At 36.6% G+C, this 22,714-nt stretch overlaps 1 protein-coding gene and 1 long non-coding RNA gene across 3 annotated transcripts; one reads left to right on the top strand and one right to left on the bottom strand.

Moving 5' to 3' along the window:
* Positions 1-5,737: 5,737 nt before the first annotated feature.
* On the bottom strand, positions 5,738-18,498 carry hbae4 (hemoglobin alpha embryonic-4). Of its 2 annotated transcripts, XM_006800899.3 has the most exons (4): positions 18,387-18,498; positions 18,124-18,239; positions 17,455-17,659; positions 5,738-6,241 (listed from the first exon to the last, which is right to left on the bottom strand). In XM_006800899.3, the coding sequence occupies exons 2-4, from the start codon at positions 18,213-18,215 to the stop codon at positions 6,113-6,115; spliced, it is 426 nt and encodes a 141-aa protein (XP_006800962.1). In that variant the 5' UTR covers positions 18,216-18,239; positions 18,387-18,498; the 3' UTR covers positions 5,738-6,112. The 2 variants fall into 2 exon arrangements, with proteins under 2 accessions (XP_006800962.1, XP_006800961.1); XM_006800898.3 differs by having other exon boundaries at positions 18,124-18,476.
* LOC148101731 (uncharacterized) lies at positions 9,715-16,309 on the top strand. Its single transcript, XR_015719455.1, has 4 exons — positions 9,715-9,797; positions 11,575-11,607; positions 15,598-15,757; positions 15,974-16,309. It is a non-coding gene; the product is annotated as an uncharacterized LOC148101731 (long non-coding RNA).
* Positions 18,499-22,714: the final 4,216 nt, after the last annotated feature.

The following is a 22,714-nucleotide window of genomic DNA, read 5'->3' as shown; positions in this document are numbered from 1 at the left end:
ATCGGTCCTCGGTATCGGGGGACTTTTAACGAGTACGAGTACTTTAGAAAATGTGGTATCGAGGCCCGATATCGGTATCGGTGCATCCCTAATTCATACAATCTGGAAGTTGTGTTCTCCCTATATTAAAGCTGCTATACAGAATCTGCTAAACAAACTGGGTTGAAACATTTTTGACCCTCTTTAACAACATTCCAACATAACATTATAATGGATTGGGGAGATTAAAATGAATGATATATTTTTATGTGGTTCAGCCACAACTCTACTAAAACCTCAGCCAATAATAGGTAGGCCAACTTTTGGACCATCTAGTTGTCTGTATGTCTGCTGCATTACATACATCACATTTGCACACTGTCAGAAAGTGCCAAACAGCCCTGGTGGAGTGAGGAGCTGTAAAGAGAAGCAGATGCTCTGTTTATATTCTAAAAATGTTTTAAGCTTGTTTCAAAAATACTGCAGCTTTAAATGTTTTCCAAAAGCACACATACACTTATCAGTATTTCTCAAACTTTTTACAGTGTGTACCACCTGATAAAAATGTCGAGCTAAGTACCACTATGAATGCATTAAACTCATAAATCTTACAACACAAAATTAGTATTATTAAATTAGTAAAATTAGTATCTGCAGTAAAGATTTTTTCATACATGTTATACATTCTACCACAGGCAAAGTTGCCTCAATTTTTATAGTTTTTTATTAATATTTTGTAATAATTTATTTGTAATAATTTATTCTGTTTTGGGAGTGTTTTTTATGTATCTGTATTGTATTATACATACACATTAAAAGTGAATCTCTGTCCAAAAAATGCACTCAGTTTACTTTTTACTCACTATGAACATCATTCATTATTCTTCCCCAGTAATTAAGGTTAGGATATGTATTTTTTTTTTTTATTCCAATCCATTCTTCTTTTTCAGCATTTAAATAACCTTGATCAGATTTGATGGTTTTGTTACAAACTTTTCAAAAAAGTGTTTTGCTTTTTTTCACAAATGTGGGATTAAATTGTGTTAAAATGTACAAAACAGTGATGTCATGTTTTGTGACGAGGACCCAGGCACAGAGAGACTTGATGAATTTAAGAATCTTATGATTTAATAAAGAAATTTGCAGACTTGCACAGAGATGGTAAAATTATGATGACTGATAACGGAGATGAAGACAACAGACAATGAGGACAGGGAGGAACAGGGGTTTAAATGCACCAAGGAGACAGTTATAGAGATCTCGGGACAACTGGAGACATTTAAGGATGCAGGAACTGACAGAGACAGGGAAGAAGCCTTTATGAGATTCACTGTTGCAAACTTCATCGCGCTTATATAAGCTCGGGCGGCGTTAATTAAAAAAGAAAAGAAAAGAAAAGAAAAGAAAAAAGTGCAAATTCTGCTTAAATCCAGCAGGTGGCTGGACTGACTTGAACATTACTGACGCTTTTCCTTTAAGTCTCAGCAGTTTTTGCTTATTTGTTTATGTGGAAAAAAATGCATCAGTTCCAAGGAACTTAGCTTTTTCTTTACCTTTGACAAATGGGCTTCTTTTAGGCTGCTCATTAAAAAAAGATTCCCCCCACAGCCATCAGTTTAAAGAGGATGAATCGCTGAGGGGTATTTCCAGCACCTTGATGAATCTATACATGTAGAATTAAGGCAAAAACAGAGTCCAACCTGATGGTAGCAAAGTGTAGCTAATAAAGTGGCCAGTGAATGTTCCCCTCTCGTATATCTATGCAGGCAATCTCTATGAGCTGAAACCTCAGGCTTCAGTGCTGTAAATGATCAATTTTAACTACAATTTTTTTCAGTGGGTTGATCTTAGTCCTTGATTTTTGTATGGCTAAAAAACAAAAACAAACAAACAAACAAACCCATAGTGGCCAGCTGTTTAAGGACATGACAGAGTTTTTTAAAGGCATATTTAGTAACAACAATTGGACTTGGCAATGAATGTCAATGAATCTTTTAATACTTAAAAACAGAAACTTGGAAAATGTTCATGTGTGTATTTTTGTAACACGACCAATAAGAAAGTCATTATTGCTGTTTTCTGGCACAAAATAAAAGATGACTCAGTGTTGGAGCTACATTTTATACAGGACACAAACTGGTTGTTTGGAGAAAGAAAGGTATCGGTTTCAGCAGCAGCAACATCTCTTTTAGTACTTCCTTTTCCACAGGAGACACTTTAACATGTCACAGTAGGAAAAGGTACGTAAATGGTTTATTAAAAGGGGCATTGATTTTAATAGATCCCCGTCACACTGTCAAGTCTGTGAGACTGGGTTTGAATGGCATTAAGAAGTGTGCAGTGACAAAAGTCTACGTTGGTGAGGTCATTTGGGGACTTCTTTAACCGGTTGGCAAATTTATTTAGCGCAATAAATGTATTATATTTAGAAAAGAGAGAAAAATGAAAGCACTGAAATCAGTATCAACTGTCTACCTTTTCCCACAATTATTAATCTTTGAAGCTATAAGCGGTAAGTTTCGCGTTAGACTATTGTTTCCTTCCTCCCTCTAATCTGTAACAAACAAAACTGAAAGTTTTGACGGGACTCAAAGAGTGGAAGTGTCTAAGATTAATGTCTTAAATCTAAGACATTCAATAGCTGTTCTTCTCCACAGCGGAACAGGTCAGCTGCAACACTGATTTCAGGTTTACACGGTGGAAGACTTTGTGATACAGTGCTGTTCCTGAGCTGTCCCATATATCTGTAACTCTGACATTAACCCTGTGAAAAGCGGCAGAATTCATAATTCACAAGAGGATAGGTAAGGGAGAGAGATGACATTAAAGATATATATAGAGAGAAAGTGGGAGACAATCCTACGGGGAAAGAAACAGAAAAGCAGCAGGGTGCTGTGATAGAATTGGCAGTGATAAAAATGGTCATGCGGATGACTTTACGTCACTCGGTCATTTGATTAGTTTATTTAGTTATAGCTGAATAACGCAAACTATCAAATGTGGCGGAATAGCCCCAACAGTGAACCCATGGACTTGGGCGGGCACGTGACCGCCCCACTACTTGATCAATTAGCCCTTCACCTCTACACATCTTTACAATAGAGCTATCTATAAACCACAAACTGGGCATAAAGATATTTGTGTTTATTTACAGAAGAGTTAATGTAGTTAACTGAAGCTAAGCTACAAACTAAAATGAGGTGTGGAAAAAAACACAAACAAACAAAAATCTGAATTAACAGAAAAAAACCTACACTACACTTAAAAAAATGAATGAAAAAAGGACATTGAATACAAAAACAACTAATTAGAAAATACAAAATTATAGCTAAGTGCAGTGGAATCAAACTAATTTCAGCACCAGAGACAGCGCCGTGTTCAACGTCCTCACAGCAGCTTCATGTTTAATATGAATGTTTTTAAACATTATCAACAAGATAGAAGTAGATATTTGTGCTTTTCACATTTGATGAAATAATGGAAAACAAAAACGTATAATTTCAGAAAATACATTACACATTAAACATGCTAATTCAACCCTGAAAAAGTACATGTACTAGTACAAGTACAAGTACTACAAACTACAAAGTACTACAAACACATAGCGATCGAAGAATATCTTCATAACCTACCGAGAACAAATGCCCAGAGAGAGATCACCGGTGAAGTGTCCACGTGGTTGTGGGCGCCCAAGGCTTTTGGTGGACACATGGTTCAAACCAACTAATCACAGTTACAGTTGGACGTTACAGTTTTTATTTTCTTCCACTTTAGTAACTTTTGTAAATGTACATCTGGAGTCATGGCTGTAAAATCAGGCCCAACAAAAGGACCTTATCTTTCCATGAGAATAAACTTTTCTGTCAATAAAGAAATATTTTTCACCAAATGACATTGAAAAATGGTGTATTGAAGAGCTAAATCACAGCTCCTTATTAAACACAGGCTATTTGGGTTTTTAAAAAGTATCTAATTCATGTATTCAAACAATATTCTTAAGAGAAATTGTGAACATGTCTATGATACTAAAGAATATTTGGTAAAGATTGAATTAAACTCTTCAAAATTACCTAGAGTCACTTTTACTTGCAAGGAGGTCACATTTCATGACGTTTGAACAGAAGTCTGATGGTACAGATGAGGAAATAATTGTTTTATTCTCTGGTGAATTTGTATTTTTCTCACTTCCAAAGAAATGAGCACAAACAGAATTCTGGCTGGACTGTAGGGGATCAAATAATCATTTCCCTCAGTGACCTGAAAATGAATTTACAATGTTTGTCTCATGTGTTTTTCTAGATGTTTGTTTGATATTCTGTACAGTCACTGTACAGTAAACTTGCAAATTACAAACGTACAAATTTACCTCAGGATCAAATAATTATTCCCCCCACTGCGTACCTGACATCTACACCTGGTTTTTAACTATATAAAAATTAAAAAATTGTTAAAAAATTAGATATTCTAACATCTTACATTAAATGTAATATTACTGTAATATTATTATTATTAAAATTATAGAAAATTTATTATTTATTAGTGAGTTATGAAGAAAAATGTACGTTTTAGGGTGTCCCACAGTACTACATTTCAATACAGCAGCCGAAAGGTGGAGGAGACTGCTGATTGCTCAACGTTTGAACACCCTCCCTATCTCCAACTCTCATCTTCTCAAATCCCCTCAATCACCTGCCCTTCCTCTACCAATCTCATCTACACCCACACCCCACCTACTCTTCAGCATGTGCTCTAACTGTAACTGCTTCCTTACATATTGCACAGTCTCCCAGTCATTTTAATGCTAAGATTGCTTCAAGCAAACTCTTACTTCGGACCAACAGGGCACGGTCCTCACAGATGTCAGGTGTATAAAAATGTCATCTGTGTCTCTGATGTTTTGTCTTTTTTCCCTCTCATTAAAAACATTTCAACCTCGTCTGACTCATGGATTTTCACGTACGCGAAGCTACAGATAAGAACCAAAGGTGAGAACACCAGTCTCTGCAAGTTTAGGGTTCACAGAAACTATCGAACCTGTGCATTTTTACTTTACTGGGAAAGAAGTCTGAGGATTTCAACTTAATCGTAGTACAGCTCCTAAATTATGAGTAATTTGGTATTATTTGGATTATGTAGCCTGTAAAATGTAGATTGTAAAATTGCAACCTTGCGTAACTGTGCGCAGATACAAACAGAAGGCATAAATTATCTCTCATGCTCTTCACATGAGATGACTGCTACAATCAACTCAAAATGTTTAAAAAAAAACCCAACAAAAAACCCAGCAAAGGTAAAAGCAAGGATGAAGAAATTAATGCAGTTCATTCTGCTGTCATGATATTAAAAACATTTACACTCCCATTAAGTAAAAAAGAGTATTAGCACGTTTCGGCTTAAAAGCATCACAATCCAATCCTGAAAAAAAAGTTAATTTTTGTGTGATCAACCTCACAACAAAGATGTCTGTAAATTACAGAAGATATTTCACTTAAATAACTAAAAAACTGACATTTAACATCTTGTCTATGAGCTGCTTTGACTATCGCAGCAGTATGCATCTGTATTACCACCAGTTTACCAAATGGGGGCACTGTTGCTATGTGTACCGTAAATACTTTATATTTGAGGTCCATAGATAAACCTGGAGAGTCAGTCCTCCCAATTCACTGGTGTTAAAACCTGAATCCTTTGTTTCTGTAATACTAGAAAAATAAAACAATAAAACAAAAACAGATTAGATTTAATATCAAATGTGCCTTTGTAGTTGTAAATGTATTATTTATTATAAAAATATTTTACAGTAGGAAAGCTTGCTTAAGTAAAATCATGTAAATTATCAGCTGACATGACAGTGAGCAACTACAAAAACTTAACTCAGTCAAATGATGAATTCCTTGAAAATGATCAACACAATGCATTTTGAACGTGATATGATAATGCGTGGAAAACCACAGATTCGATTTGTTTTTATTTGATAATATAACAGCACAAAAACTAACACACGAATTGCACATTTTTGACCATTAAAAAATGTAACAAAGTAATGACAGTGACACATAGAGAGAAAAACAAAAAGATTTTACATAGCATCATAAATGCCTCATATGCTTTCTGGAAACCCAGTGCTTGAGTCTCATCTGTATTTCTCAGCAAGAACAGCAGCAAACGCTGACAGGTACTTGTCCATGGCGGCGTGAGCCACCGGTGTGAATTCATCCCCCAAGTAACAGGCAAGGCTGACGAGCATACTGTGCGACAGCAGCTGCAGGAGAAACACAAAAGATTGTTAAAAAGTGAACAACATACTTACATAATTTATAGTATGTGTCAGTTTTCTGAAAATCATGAACCCACACACTGCCATTTGTCGTCCTCAGTGTGTTATTGTTAATATAGTGATGTAGTATTGTGTAATTTGCACAGAAAGCATGTCTGATCATTTTAAGTGCCAAACAATGCATTAAAAATATCGTCTCCTCCTCACCCTCTCGCCTCACAATGGCTAGTTTCACAGCTTTTAATTCCCCAAACACCCACAATTGTCATATATGTATAATATAATACCTTATACTTAATATACTTAATATATACATTATCATTTTGTTCACTTATAATTTTTTATAAGGTTCACATACTGCCTTTGTGCACCCCATTTCAATATTCCTGGAGGAACCCATTTAATCAAATGTATTATTTATTTTAATTAGTGCTGTCAATAGATAAAAAAAACCCCATTTTTCCAGGCTGGAAAAACAAAACAGCAGCAGACTTACAGTTAGTAAATCTGTTGTTTTCTTTTTAGTTCAGTTAAACTCTATTATAGAATTACTGAAAAAATCCCTACATACTAATAGGATTATCTTTTGCATGCAGAATTAAAATGCACAAATAAATACAATTTCATACATTGCAGTCACCTGTACGCCTTATAGCATACAACAAAGAAATTGCACAAGTATATATATTAACCCTGTAATAGCAAGTGCATCATATTTGATACATGAGTTTCTGGCAATTATTTCGTGGTTCAGGCTTTACTGGATTAGTAGATATAATTCCCAGCCAACATGTATATATGGGCCCCACCTGGTTTTTGCTCGGGCTGGATGGGTACCATATGGGCATGGGCTCAAACTGGGCTTTTTGTATGGGGCCTACTTGGGTTCTTCACATTAAACCCATATGGGCAATCCCAAGTGGGTACTTTTAGTAGGTCCTAGCTGGGTCAAACATGGGAAACACTTAACTTGGTCCAAAATGGGAAACACATGTAGGACCCACTTGGGTTTTCCACCTGGGATAGACATGGGCAAACACAGTCATTTAAGGATAGGCTGTTGTTGTGTGCCCCAGGTGGGGCAAAGTGAGGTAATCAATATATGTTTTTAGCACTGATAACACAGGTGGGGCCCACCTGGTCAAACTATATGGGTCGCACATGGGCAAATGCAAGTCAGACCCTGAAAACATGTTTTGGTGGGCCCCAGGTGGGGCAAAGTTAGGTAATCAATATATGTTTTTAGCACTGATAACACAGGTGGGGCCCACCTGGTCAAACTATATGGGTCGCACATGGGCAAATGCAAGTCAGACCCTGAAAACATGTCTATGTGGGCCCCAGGTGGGGCAAAGGTGTGGTAGTCAATATATTTTTTATTACCGATGACACACGTGGGGCCCACCTGGTCAAACTATATGGGTCGCACATGGGCAAATGCAAGTCAGACCCTGAAAACATGTCTATGTGGTCCTCATATGGGTCATGTTAAGTTAATATGGGCATGTATTTTACGTGGGCTCAAGATTGTTTAGTATATATGGGACCCACTTGGGTTTAGGACCCACTTGGGTTTACATGAAAGCCATATGGGCAAAACCAAGTGGAAATATATAAATATATATGGCTGGGTCAAATATGGGAAACACTTCATTTGTTTCAAAATGGAAAACACACGTAGGACCCACTTGGGTTTTTCACCTAGGTTAGACATGGGCAAACACAGTCATTTAAAGAAAAGCGTTTGCTGTGTGCCCCAGGTGGGGCAAAGTGAGGTAATCAGTATATATTTTTTAGTCCTGATGACACAGGTGGGACCCACCTGGTCAAACTATATGTGTCACACATGGGCAAATGCAAGTCAGACCCTGAAAACATGTCTATGTGGGCCCCAAATGGGTTATGTTAAATTAATATGGGCATATATTTTACATGGGCTCAAGATTGTTTAGTATATATGGGACCCACTTGGGTTTCTCACATGAAAGCCATATGGGTGGGCATCCAATGTAGACCCTAGTTGGGTCAGTGATGGTAAATGTGTACATTGGTTCAAAATGGTAGCACATGCTTATGTGAGGATTCTTCTTCTGTGAAGAGCCTGAGAAAGTGTTATTTGAATAAAGGAGGATTTATTCCAAACAAGCCCATCACAGATTGCACACAACCCAGGGAGTTCTGAAAGTCAAATTGTAAAAAAATGAAAGTATGAACATAACTCTCTTTTGTAACCTGCAGACGGCAGCCATGGGGTACCATTCTCTAACAAATCACCCTAACTTTAACATATTTGGCACAACCTCAGTCTATCACTTTTGCTATCCTTACGTACAGTCAGATGTTCTTTACCCTTCATTTTTGACCCTCTCAGTATTTAGCCTTGGCTAGCAAATGTACTCAAAGTCCACGTTGAGACCTCAAGATGTTATGTGTTATCAGACACTACAACCCAGCTGTCAAGTGAGACTATAGGAACTTTGATGTTTTTGAACATTCAATGTTACTCAAAACACTCTGCACACTATTCCAAATAACTGGTTTGAAACTGGTTACTTTTAAATTTTAGATTTCATTTTAAGTACTTAATTTGAACTTTCAGCGCTCTGCATGGTAGGCTGCATGGTGAAGCTCAGATAAGATAAAATAATGACTTCATGATTCTTCTTAGGTAAATTCACTTGTCACAGCAGCAATAATAAGTGATTAAAACGGACACAAGAGTAGAAAAAAAGAAAAGCAAAAAATACAAATAAAAAACCTATATGGATTACTATAAGGATTACTAGTTGTTCAAACAATTAAGACTATTTAATTGAGCAAACATGCAGTTGAGGATTTTTAGTAGATCAGACACACTCTACTGTATTAGAGAAAAGACAGTTAGCTACATGGAAGATGGAAGTTTTGGTTAATCAGATCCAGTAAAGCTCCTGAAGTATATTACCGATCTGTTAAAATGTTACTCTTCAAACTTGTGCCCTCAAATTATATAACCAGAAATAATTTATATTTTCTTTGAACTAGTGGAAAGGAGAGGGAATGGGGTCTTTCAAGCAGTCACACTTCAACTGTGAAACTCCCTTGTTTGACACTGTTGAAACTTTTCAAAAGCAGTCTAATGTTAGAAGAGCTTTTAGGTAAACTGTTATTCTTCTTCTTATCATTATTATATATCTTATTAATTATATTTTTATTATGATGTTGATTTGGGTGACAATTATTTGATAAATATTATATATAATTTTTTTAAACATATTAACCATCCCTATGCTTAAAAAACTTTTAAAAATAAAATTGTTCTTTTAAACTTGTGCATTGTTTGACTTTTAAAATGTTTGTATCAGGTGTAAAACGACTTTTTAAATAAAGTTGTTTTTAATGTGAGCAGCTCCTATTGCCTCGTTTAAAAAGAGGGAGGAGCCTATTGCACCGCCTAGCGTCTAGTCTTCGCGGTCTTCCGTCAGTTGCGGCCTTTTTTCTCCCTGGTGTTTGAGAACATGGAGGACAAAAGGATACCAAAGAATCGAAAACTATGACAAAGGTAAATACTTAAAGTTTTCTAAGTTTTCATCAATGATTATTTTAGTAACTTTCTATAGTCGTCCTAAATGGTATAAGGGGGAGAAGCATAACATCTTTAGCTAGCAGGTAGAACTGGGTTAATTTACTGCATTGTCTTTGGCAAACATAATTTAAAGTTAATTACAAAACTCTTACTGCCTATATTCTACTCAATAAAGTTCATCTTATCTTATTCTGTTTTCATTGCACCATTCTCTCTATACAGATTTTGAATTTACACACTATAACAACACGGCAGTTTTTTTTCTGTGCTTCTGCAACTGTTTCTTAGGTTTTCCTTTAAGGTTTTTGTAATTAATTAAAAAAAATTATATTATTTTTTTGGCTTTAGTGGATTCCCGCTCAGCTAACTCGGCCATTATGCCCTACCCAGTAAACAAAATGGCTGAACAGTATCTTAAATGTCAGAACATGAGCTAGTCATACCATGTTACCTAATATTCATGTGCAGTGTAGCAAGCTCACCTTATAGGGGTGTAAAACATGAGGCGTATGAGGTGATTGTTTAAATTACAGGAGTAGATGCCTGCAGCTGGAACAGTTTTCTGATCTGAACGTGAACCTACTGGTCACGTTTACGGTAATGTTACCAGATATGCATTGTACTATAGGAAAACGGTGGTGGATCAGTGTGCAAAAAGCCCCCAAAAGAAACACACAGCTTCTTTAGCTCAAAAACTGTCTGATCACTCTCTTAGATACTGCGCTGTCCCATCTAGTTATTGGTTACTGAGAAATGTTAGGTTATTAATTAATTAAGAGAGTGCAGCTGTTCAGATCAGATGGTGAAGTAGGAAAATGCAGAACATGTTACTATAGCTGAATGCTGTGTAAAATACTAGTAATAAATCTAACTCCCATTTATGGCTTTTACTAATGTGGGGCTAAATAAAAAATTACAGGCATAATGAAATCTGCTACAATTACAAAGCTTAAGTTTAAAACGATTATTATATATTAAGCATTTTTGCTCTTTTTTAAAAATTATTTTTGCTAATAATGGACTCAATTTTATTATCAAGTTCAAAGACCTATTAAACTTTTAAACCATTAAATCCAGGAAATTAGATGCCCATAAATGTACGAGACCCTCTTTATGGCTAGTATCCCCAAATATTTAATAATCCTTTCTAAAAGTACACAAATTTTGTCCTTTTCAATTAAATAGTGCATGTTTAATGTATTCTTGAGCAGGTAAAAATTCCACTGAATTCGTTTTTGCATATTTTTAAATATAATCAAATTTTTATAGTTTGTGAGTACTTTTAATGTGGAGATTTTGCCACTTGATTTGAAGTTTGGATAGTGCTTTATAGTAATTTGTAAATGTTTTGAAGTCATCTGGCTTCTTAATAATTTAATAAAAAATTAACAAGCCATGTAATAATTTGAAAACCACTAGGGACCACTTATTAATATGTCACCAATTTTTTACTTAAAGGAATTTAAGATTTATGTCTGTCAAGTCATTTGTTCTGGCTTAAGTCACCATTTTGATATATCTTCCTGTGACTGTAAAGTCTGTCAGCTAGTTAGATTCATTTTTGCACTGCTAGTGTTTGCTGCTTGAATTAGTCAGTTTATCATATAAACACATGCAGTGCCTTTCAAACTTTTAATTACACTGTTCATTTTGGGCATTAGTAAGAGAATCTTTTATATGGAATTATCCTGGGAAAAAACAAAAATGTTTGTATTTTATCATTAACTTTCTTTCATTTCCTTATCACGTTTAGATTCTTCAAGATCACAAGCACCATCTTTGACATGTAAGTAACTTCCATATTATTTGTATTACTTATTATTATTATTTTTGAAAAGTGATGGTCTTTGGGGCATCCTTTTTTTTTTTTTTTTTTTTTTTTTACTGGTATTCAATATATATATATATATATATATATATATATATATATATATATATATATATATATATGTGTATGTATGTGTATATATATATATATATATATATATATATATATATATATATATATATATATATGTATATATGCACAGAAGGCAATGATCGATTTTAAAATTTAACATTTATTTAAATTTCCATCTTTTATGCTAACAATAATGCCAACAGTGTTCTCTTCACTTGTCCCACAACTCTGACAGTTTTGGTCCTCTGCTCTCCTCACAATTGGCTGATTTCCATCTGAGCTGCTACTATCAACTGCATTAAACCGATTTTACATTGCCTTGTTATTCTAATCTTTATCTGCGTTTTGGACATTCACACCTGCTGTTAGTAACCAGAGCTCACAAGAGTGTAAGGCGTGTAGTTCAATAAAGTGATCGATGTGTTCACTAGCTGATTTCAATAAACCGGTAACTTATCAAATCTATATTTTATAGGAAGTACATTACTGATAAAAGTGGTAATAAACACGGTAACCAATAAAAATTTAAATTTCCTGTTATAAAAAAAATACTGCTGTGAGCTCGGTTTTCTAACACCAGGTGTGAACATCTACAGTCTTTAAGCGCTGGTAAAGATTTAAAAATAAAAGCATTAAATAACATAACATTAAACACTAAATTACTTTGATGGTGTTGACTGCAGCAGCTCAATGTTAATCAGCTGATGGTGATGGAAGCAGATGAGCGTTTTTCATCATGGTTGTTGGTAATGTGTTGGTCAAAACAAAACGGCTCTTAGAGCCGACTCGTTGAAGTGAATGACGCGAGTGTGTTTTTTTTTTTTTTTTTTTTTTCTCCCTTCTCTCACCCTCTCTCACTCTGCACGCGAACCTTGTGCTTTGCGCTGGGCAGAGGGGGGAGGGGCGGTAGTTACACACTCAGTAGCACAGGAACAGAGCGGGAGGGAGAGAGAGAGAAAGAGAGCCAGGGAAAACAACGTCACATTAGAAAGGTATAGTAATCATCCACAACTATTTTCAATTGCGGATGATAAAGGATTCAGAAAGCATATTCATGCAGGTCCATATGACAGAAAATGTGCATCTTCTTTTTGTTTTCATATTTTAATTTATATTTAATTGTGTTGTGGTATGCAGTGTTTTGTGTTGTTTCACTTTAAATTAGTTTAAAAGGAAAAAGCTGAAATATTAAATAGTTAAAAGTTGAAATGTAAATAGTTGTTTTTTGTATTATATGATTTATTTATTACATTTTTGTGGAGAGAATAAATAAAAGTATATTTATGGTGCCCGCTAGAGACAAAGCACGTACAAAATCCAAAACACGTACAAACCCCGAAGCACATACAAAACACAACAGAAGTGCTCCAGGATGCTAGGCACAGTGTTGAGCTTTTGTTACCTAGGGGCTACACAAGCCAGGAAGTACCAACGACCGGATTTGGTGTGTGGTAGTAACAGGTAAATGAAGAGTTTTTGGAATTTTTTATGAATATATATGAGTGCTTGTGTATAAATACACAAACAATACACATATGATTTCAATTGTGTAAATTAAGTGATCTAGGTAGCTCTGTTTTGGAAGTTCAGTTAACGCTAGAAATGGGTTTTGGAGTTTGTACGTGCTTTGTCTCTAGGGGCCACCATATATATTTATATATAAACATATATAAATAAAACCACTTTCTTTTTTTACATTAGTAATTCCTTTTGTGCATAATTTTATATTGTTGTTAATAATAAATTAATTAAAGCAACAAAACAACCTGAAGAGCCGGTTGGGAGCCGAAAGAGCCGGCTCTTTTTAGCGAGCCCAGCCGAAAGAGCCGGTTCTCTAAAAAGAGACGAAAATCCCATCACTAGTTGTGTAATATGCTGGTATTGATATGATCAAAAATGAACTTAGTTGTTTCGTATTCTATAGAAATTGTACATCTAATTAATAACAAGGCTTTCTGCTGATGTTATTAATTAAAAATGTATTGTGTAATCTATTTTCAAGAAACAACTTTTTAGCATGCAATCAGTCCATGCTGTACAGGACAGATTTGTAAACTGTGCATACAAAAATAGACTATTTTACAAAATTGCTCTTTCAACAAATGTAAATCACAGCAGATTTTTTTTTGTTGTAGGTGCACTGTCACAACTAGAAATGTGGGGGGAAGTCCTCAAAATTGAAGGCAGAACAGGAAAATACATGGAAATAACAATTTTCCTTTAAGCACATCAGTAAAGGTCGATCCGGATACTTGATAACTGTTGGTATAGATATGACATGAATTTGAATCTCCATTATCACAGGTTTTAATTGGGAGGCAACATGCAGATATACAGGAGGACTATAAACAGCAATTCCTATTGCATACAACTGTTTTAGAAAATACCAACAACACTTTTAACTTATCACTTGCTGGCCTATAGACTTTACAGTGTGGATGGATGGAAAATCCATCTGGCTCCACTCTGGCTGAATTGGTGCTACAAACAACTCTGTGCTCGGCTTTCCTGGCTGTGTGTGGATTTATACTTACACATCCAAATTTTGACCCTATTTTTCTTCCTTTCAGCTGATTGGTCAATTTCATGTCAATCACCAATTAAACAATCCAATCAGACAACATCTCCAGAAGTTGATTCTGTTCATCTGGACGTAGCATTTTCAGTGGGAGAAAATGCTGCAAGCGCTACGTCCAGATGAACAGAATCAACTTTTGGAGATTCACTTACCTGGATGATTGAGCATGCATCAAGACAATCAGAGAACAGATAGGTTTGGCTGTTGGAGGGCTGCATTACGGAGCTTCAGTTCCTGGAAGAATAAATTCCCTTTTACATACTAGACCAGCATTTTTCTTCATTACCACGAAGGAAAACAGTCTGTGCGTGTCAGAGTTCAGTGGTTTTTGTGTCACAGGGTTTATAATATGTGTAAAAATCTGGCCAGGGACCATCACATCACACTGCTATCATATTTTTCTGTTGCTATCATGTTTCTTTTCTGAGATGTTGTTACTTTACGTTACAGATGTAACGAGAAATCTTCCAGAAAGTTACATTTTTTTATTCTAATCAAATATTTGATTCTGATAACAGATAAAGTTTTTTTTTTTTTTTTTTTACTTTTGTTCTGCTATGATAGTTTATACAAATTTTGGCCAATTCCTATTTATTTTAACCCTTTAGCTCCCAAAAAGTCGCCAGCGACAGGTTTTTCCAAACCTGTCTCGTCAAACCTGAGCTCTGCCAGGGGCCCAACACTACTGGACCTTTAGAAGAAAAGAGAAGTCCGAAAATAAACCACAGGGTCAAATACTTGATTTTGTTCAGTGTTTTAGAGTTATTAATTTGAATTTACTAATTTAAATATTTTATTCATGTACATTTTGATTGCCTTTAGTAAAAATTGCAAAATTTCAATTTCTTTTTTTTTCTTCTGTTATTAATCCTTGATTACATTCATATAGTATACAGTAGAGGAAAAAAACTACCAGACCTACCAGTTATCCTGCGTAACATTATTGGGGATAAAGGGTTAAGGAACTGCAATTAATTTTTTTAGTTTAGCTTGTGTTTACTACCATATTTTTTTTAATACCACACAGTAAACATTAAGCATTATGTAAAGCGTCCATGTATCCTCCATTCTGGTCCATTATCTTAAGCTTAGGCTGCTGCCCCTCGACCCAATCCGGTACCCAGCTCCTCCCGGGGAATCCCAAGGCATTCCCAGGCCAGCCGAAAAACATAGTCCCTCCAGGATGTCCTGGGTGTTCTGGGTCTCTTCCTGGTGGGACGTGCCCAAAACACCTCACCAGGGAAGCATCCTAACCAGATGCCAGTATCTAATCTGTCCTTTTTGTATGTTTCCCTCAGGTTTCCATGGTAGCAGATACAGGGGAAACAAGTGTAGACGATGCCACAAGAAGGATGATGAAATTCCTCATATCACCTGAGCTGGCTGTGGAGTACAACATGCTTGGCCGACATGGAGAAAAAAAGTTCAGAGATTTGCGTCTTTTTAATGTTGTGTATGGTAAGTTAGTTTCACTTGAGACATTTGAACTTTAGAAAACTAAACTTTTTTAATAAAGTGTTTGAAAGTGTAACTGAGATTGGTTATCATGCAATTTGTATATATTTTTTGAGGCAATAAAGTGAAATAAACATTGTTCTTTGCAAATCATCACCAAATGAAGTAAGCTAAGATTAACTTTACTTTGGCTTGCCCATTTTTCTTCTTCATTTGCAGAGGCACTGAAGAATTATTTAACATCAAAAGTCAACTTGCAAGAAGCAGAGAAGGCTCTGTCCAAGTGGTTCACTGGAGCTAAAGACAGAGGAGGACCGAGGGCTGCAAGGGTACAAAATAGACTTACGGCTCTGTAAAAAAACGAAAAAAGAAACCCTGCTTATTCAAGATAAGCTTTTGAGTTTTCCATCTGACTTTTTCCCCATGTTGCTACAGTTCCAAATATCTAAGGAATTTTGCTGTAGTTTGATATTTCTAGTTTTTAAAAGTTTACGCACTTTGGAATACAGTTACGTAAAATCACAGTTGTTGGACAAAATAAATGTGAAAAATGTTGTTTTGTGTACCTTTGTGATTTTTGAAATGGTTTTATTTACAAACTAGTTTTTGTTTGCGGTCAGCTTTAATATATTTGGTGTCTTTGTGTCACAGAACCCGTATTAGCTGTCTGAAAAATTGATTTTGTGACTGTTTTACTACATGGGGCCCACTCAGTGCCAGAAATTAGTCAATTCAAATTAGAAGTAAGATGCAACTACAGAACCCACTGATAATGCCATTCCAACTTTTTAGCTCATATTTTCCTCATGTTGTACCCACTAAGAACTTGAAAAATGGGGCCTAGGTGGGTTTCAGTGTACTTTGCCCAGTTGGGGTCCATTTAGTTCCCAGATTTTACCAATATAACACCAAAATGGGCTTATAAAATGGGGCCATTATGGAACCCGCGGACAATCCCACTTAAAACCCACTTTTTAGCCTATGTGGTACTCACATAGTACCCACAAAACAACTTGAATGGTTGGGCCCGGGTGGGTTTCTGTGTACTTTGCCTAGTTGGGGCCCATTTAGTTCCCAGATTTTACCAATATAACACCGAGATGGGCTTATAAAATGGGGCCATTATGGAACCCGCGGACAATCCCACTTAAAACCCACTTTTTAGCCTATGTGGCAACCACATGGTACCCACAAAAAACTTGAAAGATGGGGCCCGGGTGGGTTTCTATGTACTTTGCCTAGTTGGGGCCCATTTAGTTCCCAGATTTTACCAATATAACACTGAGATGGGCTTATAAAATGGGGCCATTATGGAACCCGCGGACAATCCCACTTAAAACCCACTTTTTAGCCTATGTGGTGCCCACATGGTACCCAGAAAAAACTGGAAAGATGGGGTCCAGGTGGGTTTCTGTGTACTTTGCTCAGTTGGGGCCCATTTAGTTCCCAGATTTTTCTAACATAACACCTATATGGGCATTTAATATGGGGCCATTACGGAACCCGCGGACAATCCTATACGGGGCCCATTTTTCAGCCCATTTCCAAACCATATGGGCCCCACATATAAATGTTGGCTGGGATTAATAGGGAAATCTGAATAACAAAAAACTGATTAAAAGATTAAAAGTAAATTTAAAAAAAATCCTATGCAAGAAGGGGATGGAAGGGCTGTAAATAGGTCTGAGGTGTTTGGGCACCTTAAAGTTTGTGGGGTCTACCCGAAGCTGGTAGGCGTGCAGAGTCTGCAGGGGAGCCAGGGTGACAGTTAGCTGACTGATGTCTTGGGCCCCCTCAGCTATAGCCAGGACTATCTTCTTCCCGTGAGAAAGCAGGTGGGAGGAGTTAGGACTGATGTCTAGATGGGAAAAATATGTCTTGGTGCCCGGATAAGAAGCAAACATCCTTAAGAAGGGAAAAGTGAAATTATTTCCATGCTGATATGATAGGAGCAACAGAGTAAGTGCTACATGTTGACTGTCTTTGGTCACCAATTATCATTTGTGTGAACTCGAGGCCCACAAGTTTCTAAAATGATCTCGGATCATTGCCAACACCTTGAAATCCCTATTAGAGACTTCAGGAATTACCCAGCAGTGAGCACTAGATAAGCATTACATTCTCTTGTGGGATTTGTTTGCAGTAACTACTTACTTTAGGAATGGCTAGGAAATCACGTAGCAATACTAAAATCTAATACTAACATCTGCAAACTGAAATGAAAGCTTATTGGTAGAGGAATCTATTTATCACAACACACACTCTTACTGAAGATGTTACTTTGTGTGTAGGAGCCTAAATCTTCATGCAAAACCATTTAAAGACAATGCAGTAAAGTATGAAGGTTACTCAGGTAAGTCTCAACCTACCTAAGGAGTGCATCTGCTCCAATCTCTGCTGCCACAGGAGTCAGTCTTTCCCATATTTCCTTAATTAAGTCTTTTTCCTTCTTGGACAACATTGTGGCCTATCATACACAGAAACACTGTAGCCAAATATCCAAAGTGTTAGGTCTTTACAGCCAAAAAAACAAACAAGAAACTAATCAACCATTTTTTGTCGCTGCATTAACCTGTTAACCTAAATGCTAAAAAAGAAGGACGAGTGAAAGAGCAAAAGTAATAGTTCCTACTGCCTGAAGAAAACAGCTTGTACTGGTTGACCTCTCAGCAGATGTGTTGTCTCTCTGCCTCTGTGTTATCAGACCGCAGCCAGGGCAGGGTGCGGGCTCCACACCACCACACTATCTGCTACCGTATGTGCGTCACACTGCGTATTTACCATATCATTAGTGGGGTAGAGCTCAAGGTGCAGCTGTTCATTGATGGTAGAATTCTTTTAAATATGTTCTCTAAACCTTAGCAACTATTAAAACAGAATTTAGTGCTTCTGTTAGCAACATTAAAATAAAGAAAATGAGTCAATACTAGTGTAATTTGGATGATAATTTTTTTTGTCTCAGCTGCTGTTATCTGCAGGTCCACAAGTTGCCGGTTACAGAACAGTGGGTGTGAGCCCATAACGTTATGAACCACACTGCAGTGCACATAGAGATCGCATACATATAAGCCAAGTTTTAATGCCTCTGCTAATCTTAACACAAGACGTGAAAATCAGCCAGTGTAAAACTGCCTCACTAGACTCAGTGAGCCTTGTATGTAAGCTAATATTGTTTACTGGACTTCTTTCTGTTTCCAATTTGAAGCTTGAGTGAGGTTTAAACAAATAATAAAACTAAATGTTTATTCTGGATACCAAAATTCAGAGTTGGAAACTTTGGATTTCTAGCAATGGTAAACTTACTGGGCAGCTGTTTTGCTCATTTCCAGATCCACGTTTTTTAACTTTTTAACAGCTCCTCAGATCATCCACTATCTGAAATAAGCTATTTTTTTTTTTTAGCTCCTCTCCTTTTAAGCCACTCCTAATTGTCCTCATTGACTCTAGCTGTCCATAGCAGTTTTATATGGTGAACCAAAAAAACTCAGCACGTGTCTTTTTGTTTGGGTAAATATACATTAAAAGTGATGTTTAATGCTGAAGAGTCACCGTTACTCAAGTGTCCCTTTAATATTTATAGTCATTAAATAACATTACATCAATAATAATTGGAAGAATAATAAGCTATAAAGCTAAAAAACAAACAAACAAAAAAAACAAAAATCTTCTCATGTCAAAAGTCACATAAAACCTCTTATATGGCTCAAAATTATTACCAAAGCTTAACATGGTAAATTAGAAATAACCGTTTTATTATGATTGTCAACTTGAATTTAGTGTTACACATATACTGTGCCAAAGTAAGTTAACGCATGAATTGAGCTGAATAGAAAAACAAAGAGATGAGATTATAAAAAGCCAGAATTGTTCAGTTTGAAAGAAACAACTCCAAACAATTACTCATCTACATACACTGAACATCTATAGGAACATAGTTTTGATAATGGTCTCCTGTCAGTAGGTAAACCCTACCACTGTTTTTAGCCACACTATAAATAATATCACAAATTCACAAAAATGAGAACATGCACAGATAATTAAAATAAAAGTAAATACATTACAATGACACCACTATAGAGCAAGATATACGATTTCAAACAAGCACCAACAGTCTTCTGAGTCTTCAGGCTTGCCACGTGTGAATCTGTCCACACCTACAAAGACCAAGCTCGTATTCTTAAAACAGGTATGCAGTTTTTTTTGTTAGAGACATATATTATAGTTATTGCTTCAAATTGACTGGCCATGAGGATTTAAAAAGCCTTTTAATGTAGAGTATGTGTCCTGTAGTGCTTAAGAAATGAAATGGATAGTACCATTATGTCCATAGGTGGACCGTTAGGTTTTCTAGAATGTGCTCTTTGTTGTTCACCATATTTGCTATTGATTAAAGCTGCCTGCTCCAGATGAGGCTTGAACTCAGAACTGTCATTAGTACTGTGCACTAACTGATTGCACCACTGGAGCACCAGACTGTGACTGAAGATTTCCTTAATTGTCACGGACCCGGTTCCTGGGACTCGGGGTCCGTGAACGGTGTGAACCTTTTATTGTTATTGTTATCATTATTATTGCGTGTATGTTTGCTGCACTGTGCTCTTGTGTTCCATGCTGGTGTGTGTGTGTGTGTGTGTGTGTACGTGTGTCTGCGGGTGTGGCTGGAGGATGAAGGACAGCCACCTGCAGGCCTGATGGGTGTGGCCCTGCCAGCTGCCGGTCACGCCTAGGTTCCCACACACCTGCTTCTGATCAGGCTCGTCGGGGGAGCTACTTAACAGAGCAATGGAGCTTCCTCCGGCGCAGGATCGTTGAGTTAGACTCCATGTCAGTGTCGCAAGTACTGTTAAGTGTATGCCTGCTGGAGTGGTGCCATAACGGCTGCGTCTGTGGGTTTTTCCTCAGGAGAGCGGAACACGGGACTGCAGGACGCACGGGGTGTGCGTAGGCACAGGAGCAGAGAGCACGGAATACCAGCACTTGGGAGAAGGCACGACACAGGAGTTGAGGGAACACTCGGGAGACTTATTGTGTGGTGTATATTTACCCCCACTGTAAATAAATGCACTGTTAATTGCACTAAGTCCAGCGTTTGGGTCCTTTCTCTAACATTCCCCACGGCTTGCCCTGGCAAACCGTGACATTAATGGTGCTGAAATTCTGTTAAGCTCTTTTAAATGAAAATGGAAGATTTTGAATGGTTTTTATGAACGTTTACTTAAATTAAGTAGTGAGACGAACACATAGATTAAATTGCTATTTATGGTCATGTAACATAATTTCCACACTGAAGAGTCCAGGTGAGGCTTGAATCCTCAACCTTAGCATTTCTTCATACATTACTGCCTTAGAAACACTGCACGCTGACTAGCTGCACCACTGGAGCTGAGTTGCAATATAAAGATTAAATCAATTATTAATTTTTGATAACTGTTGATTAAACCAAGCAAATAGTTTTACTGGTTTTTAATGGCACATGGCTGCCGTTTCCTGAGCCTAGTTCTGCTAGAGGTTTATGTGTAAAAGACCGCCCCAAAAGACCACTGCTTACCTAAATGACTTCAAACTCACTCACTTAGATCGCCAGACTAGGATGAAAGAAAGATGAACACACATACAGAGATTCCTTTATTTACGAATAAAATGATTTCTCTACCTGCTGTAACAAAAAAAGCCAGCATCAGCAGGAGTACATGTTTCAGTGAGCAGTACAACACACAGAGAGCCCTTTATTTGTTAGAGAAATAACATTAATAATAAATAAGTTTGCTGCCTTCAAAACCAAATAAACCGAATAAGCTGTGGGATCCATCTAATGACAGTTCAATGAAATCCAACAATATGAGGCAAAAACATGTTTTAAAATACTGTATGCTGTTGACTTTATTTTTGATTTACATTTGTTTGCCTTATATAAATTAGTAACCACTAACTCACTGGTTTCCAGACTGTGTGATTTGAATGTTTATAAACTGCTTGTCAGCAGTAAAATACATACAACCATACAGTTATGATTGTTTTACATTAGCTACTTATCTTTCACTCATCCTGTGTTAAATTGTACTCTAATTTTTTAAAAAAAAATCTCAACCTTTAAAATAATACTCAAAAAAGTTAACATATTTCCCTCTAACACTGATAAAAGTCTCCTAAAAGCACAGCACGAGTCTGTTCTGATTACCCCAGCTAATTATCCTCAAAGCTAGTTTGGTGCAGCTCCTCAACACAAGCAGTTTTTACAGACAGAAGCGGTTCTTTGTACTCCCACGTGATGTGCCACACAACAAACTGGAAATAGCTTTAAGTGACATGTATGCACATGTTTATGGCTTCTTGTATTTGTGCTGTTACCTGAGTGTCTGTAAATGAGCTTAAACCAGGATTTGGATGGTCGATACAGCATTTACGATCGCGGAGGTTCTGTCCCTCTCAGTATAGTGTTGAGAAAAAAGAACTTGGCAAATGCTGTTTCCTGTTCTGGCCTCCAGCAGTAGAAGGAAGTGGCCTTTGAAGTGTTGCATGCAGCCAAGCAACTCACAACTAAACAGGCAGCAGGAGGAAACTTGCTCTCCAATACTCAGAAAAGACAAACTGCACACAGCTGTTTACCACACAACATCCCTTTTCAAACCTCAGCAAAGCTAAACAGTTTTGCCAATGGTTCTTTTTTTTCAAGGAGACCAGTGTCTAGTGTGCAAATTTGTAAGCATGTTTTATTTAAGCATAAGTGAAACACTTTATTAAGCAACTGGTTCCCAATTCATTTTAACATCTTACGTTTTCTTGTGTATAACTAGATGTAACCTAATTTTAAAAGCAACTTGAAAATACAATATATTCTACATTAGCTTCTTTCCCTTCCATCCATCCTTGAATAGTTCTTGTAAGTTACTTTCACCCATTTGGACATTGTAATCCCTCACATTTCCAAAGGTTCAATGACTTCTCGCTTTGATTTTTTTG

This window comes from Neolamprologus brichardi, chromosome 8 (assembly GCF_056152115.1).
Source record: "Neolamprologus brichardi isolate AB-2024 chromosome 8, ASM5615211v1, whole genome shotgun sequence".
NCBI classification, from domain to species: domain Eukaryota; kingdom Metazoa; phylum Chordata; class Actinopteri; order Cichliformes; family Cichlidae; genus Neolamprologus; species Neolamprologus brichardi.
Note: the sequence above shows the minus strand (reverse complement) of the source record. Positions and strands in the feature narration are given on the sequence as shown.

Coding starts and splice junctions, on each gene's coding strand:
- hbae4 (XM_006800899.3), bottom strand. CDS start 18,215: ATGTTGTCCAAGAAGGAAAAAGACTTAATTAAGGAAATATGGGAAAGA. Junction 17,660..18,123: donor GGAGCAGATGCACTCCTTAG/GTAGGTTGAGAC, acceptor TCCCTTCTTAAG/GATGTTTGCTTCTTATCCGG. Junction 6,242..17,454: donor TAGACCCCACAAACTTTAAG/GTGCCCAAACAC, acceptor TTTCTCCTGCAG/CTGCTGTCGCACAGTATGCT.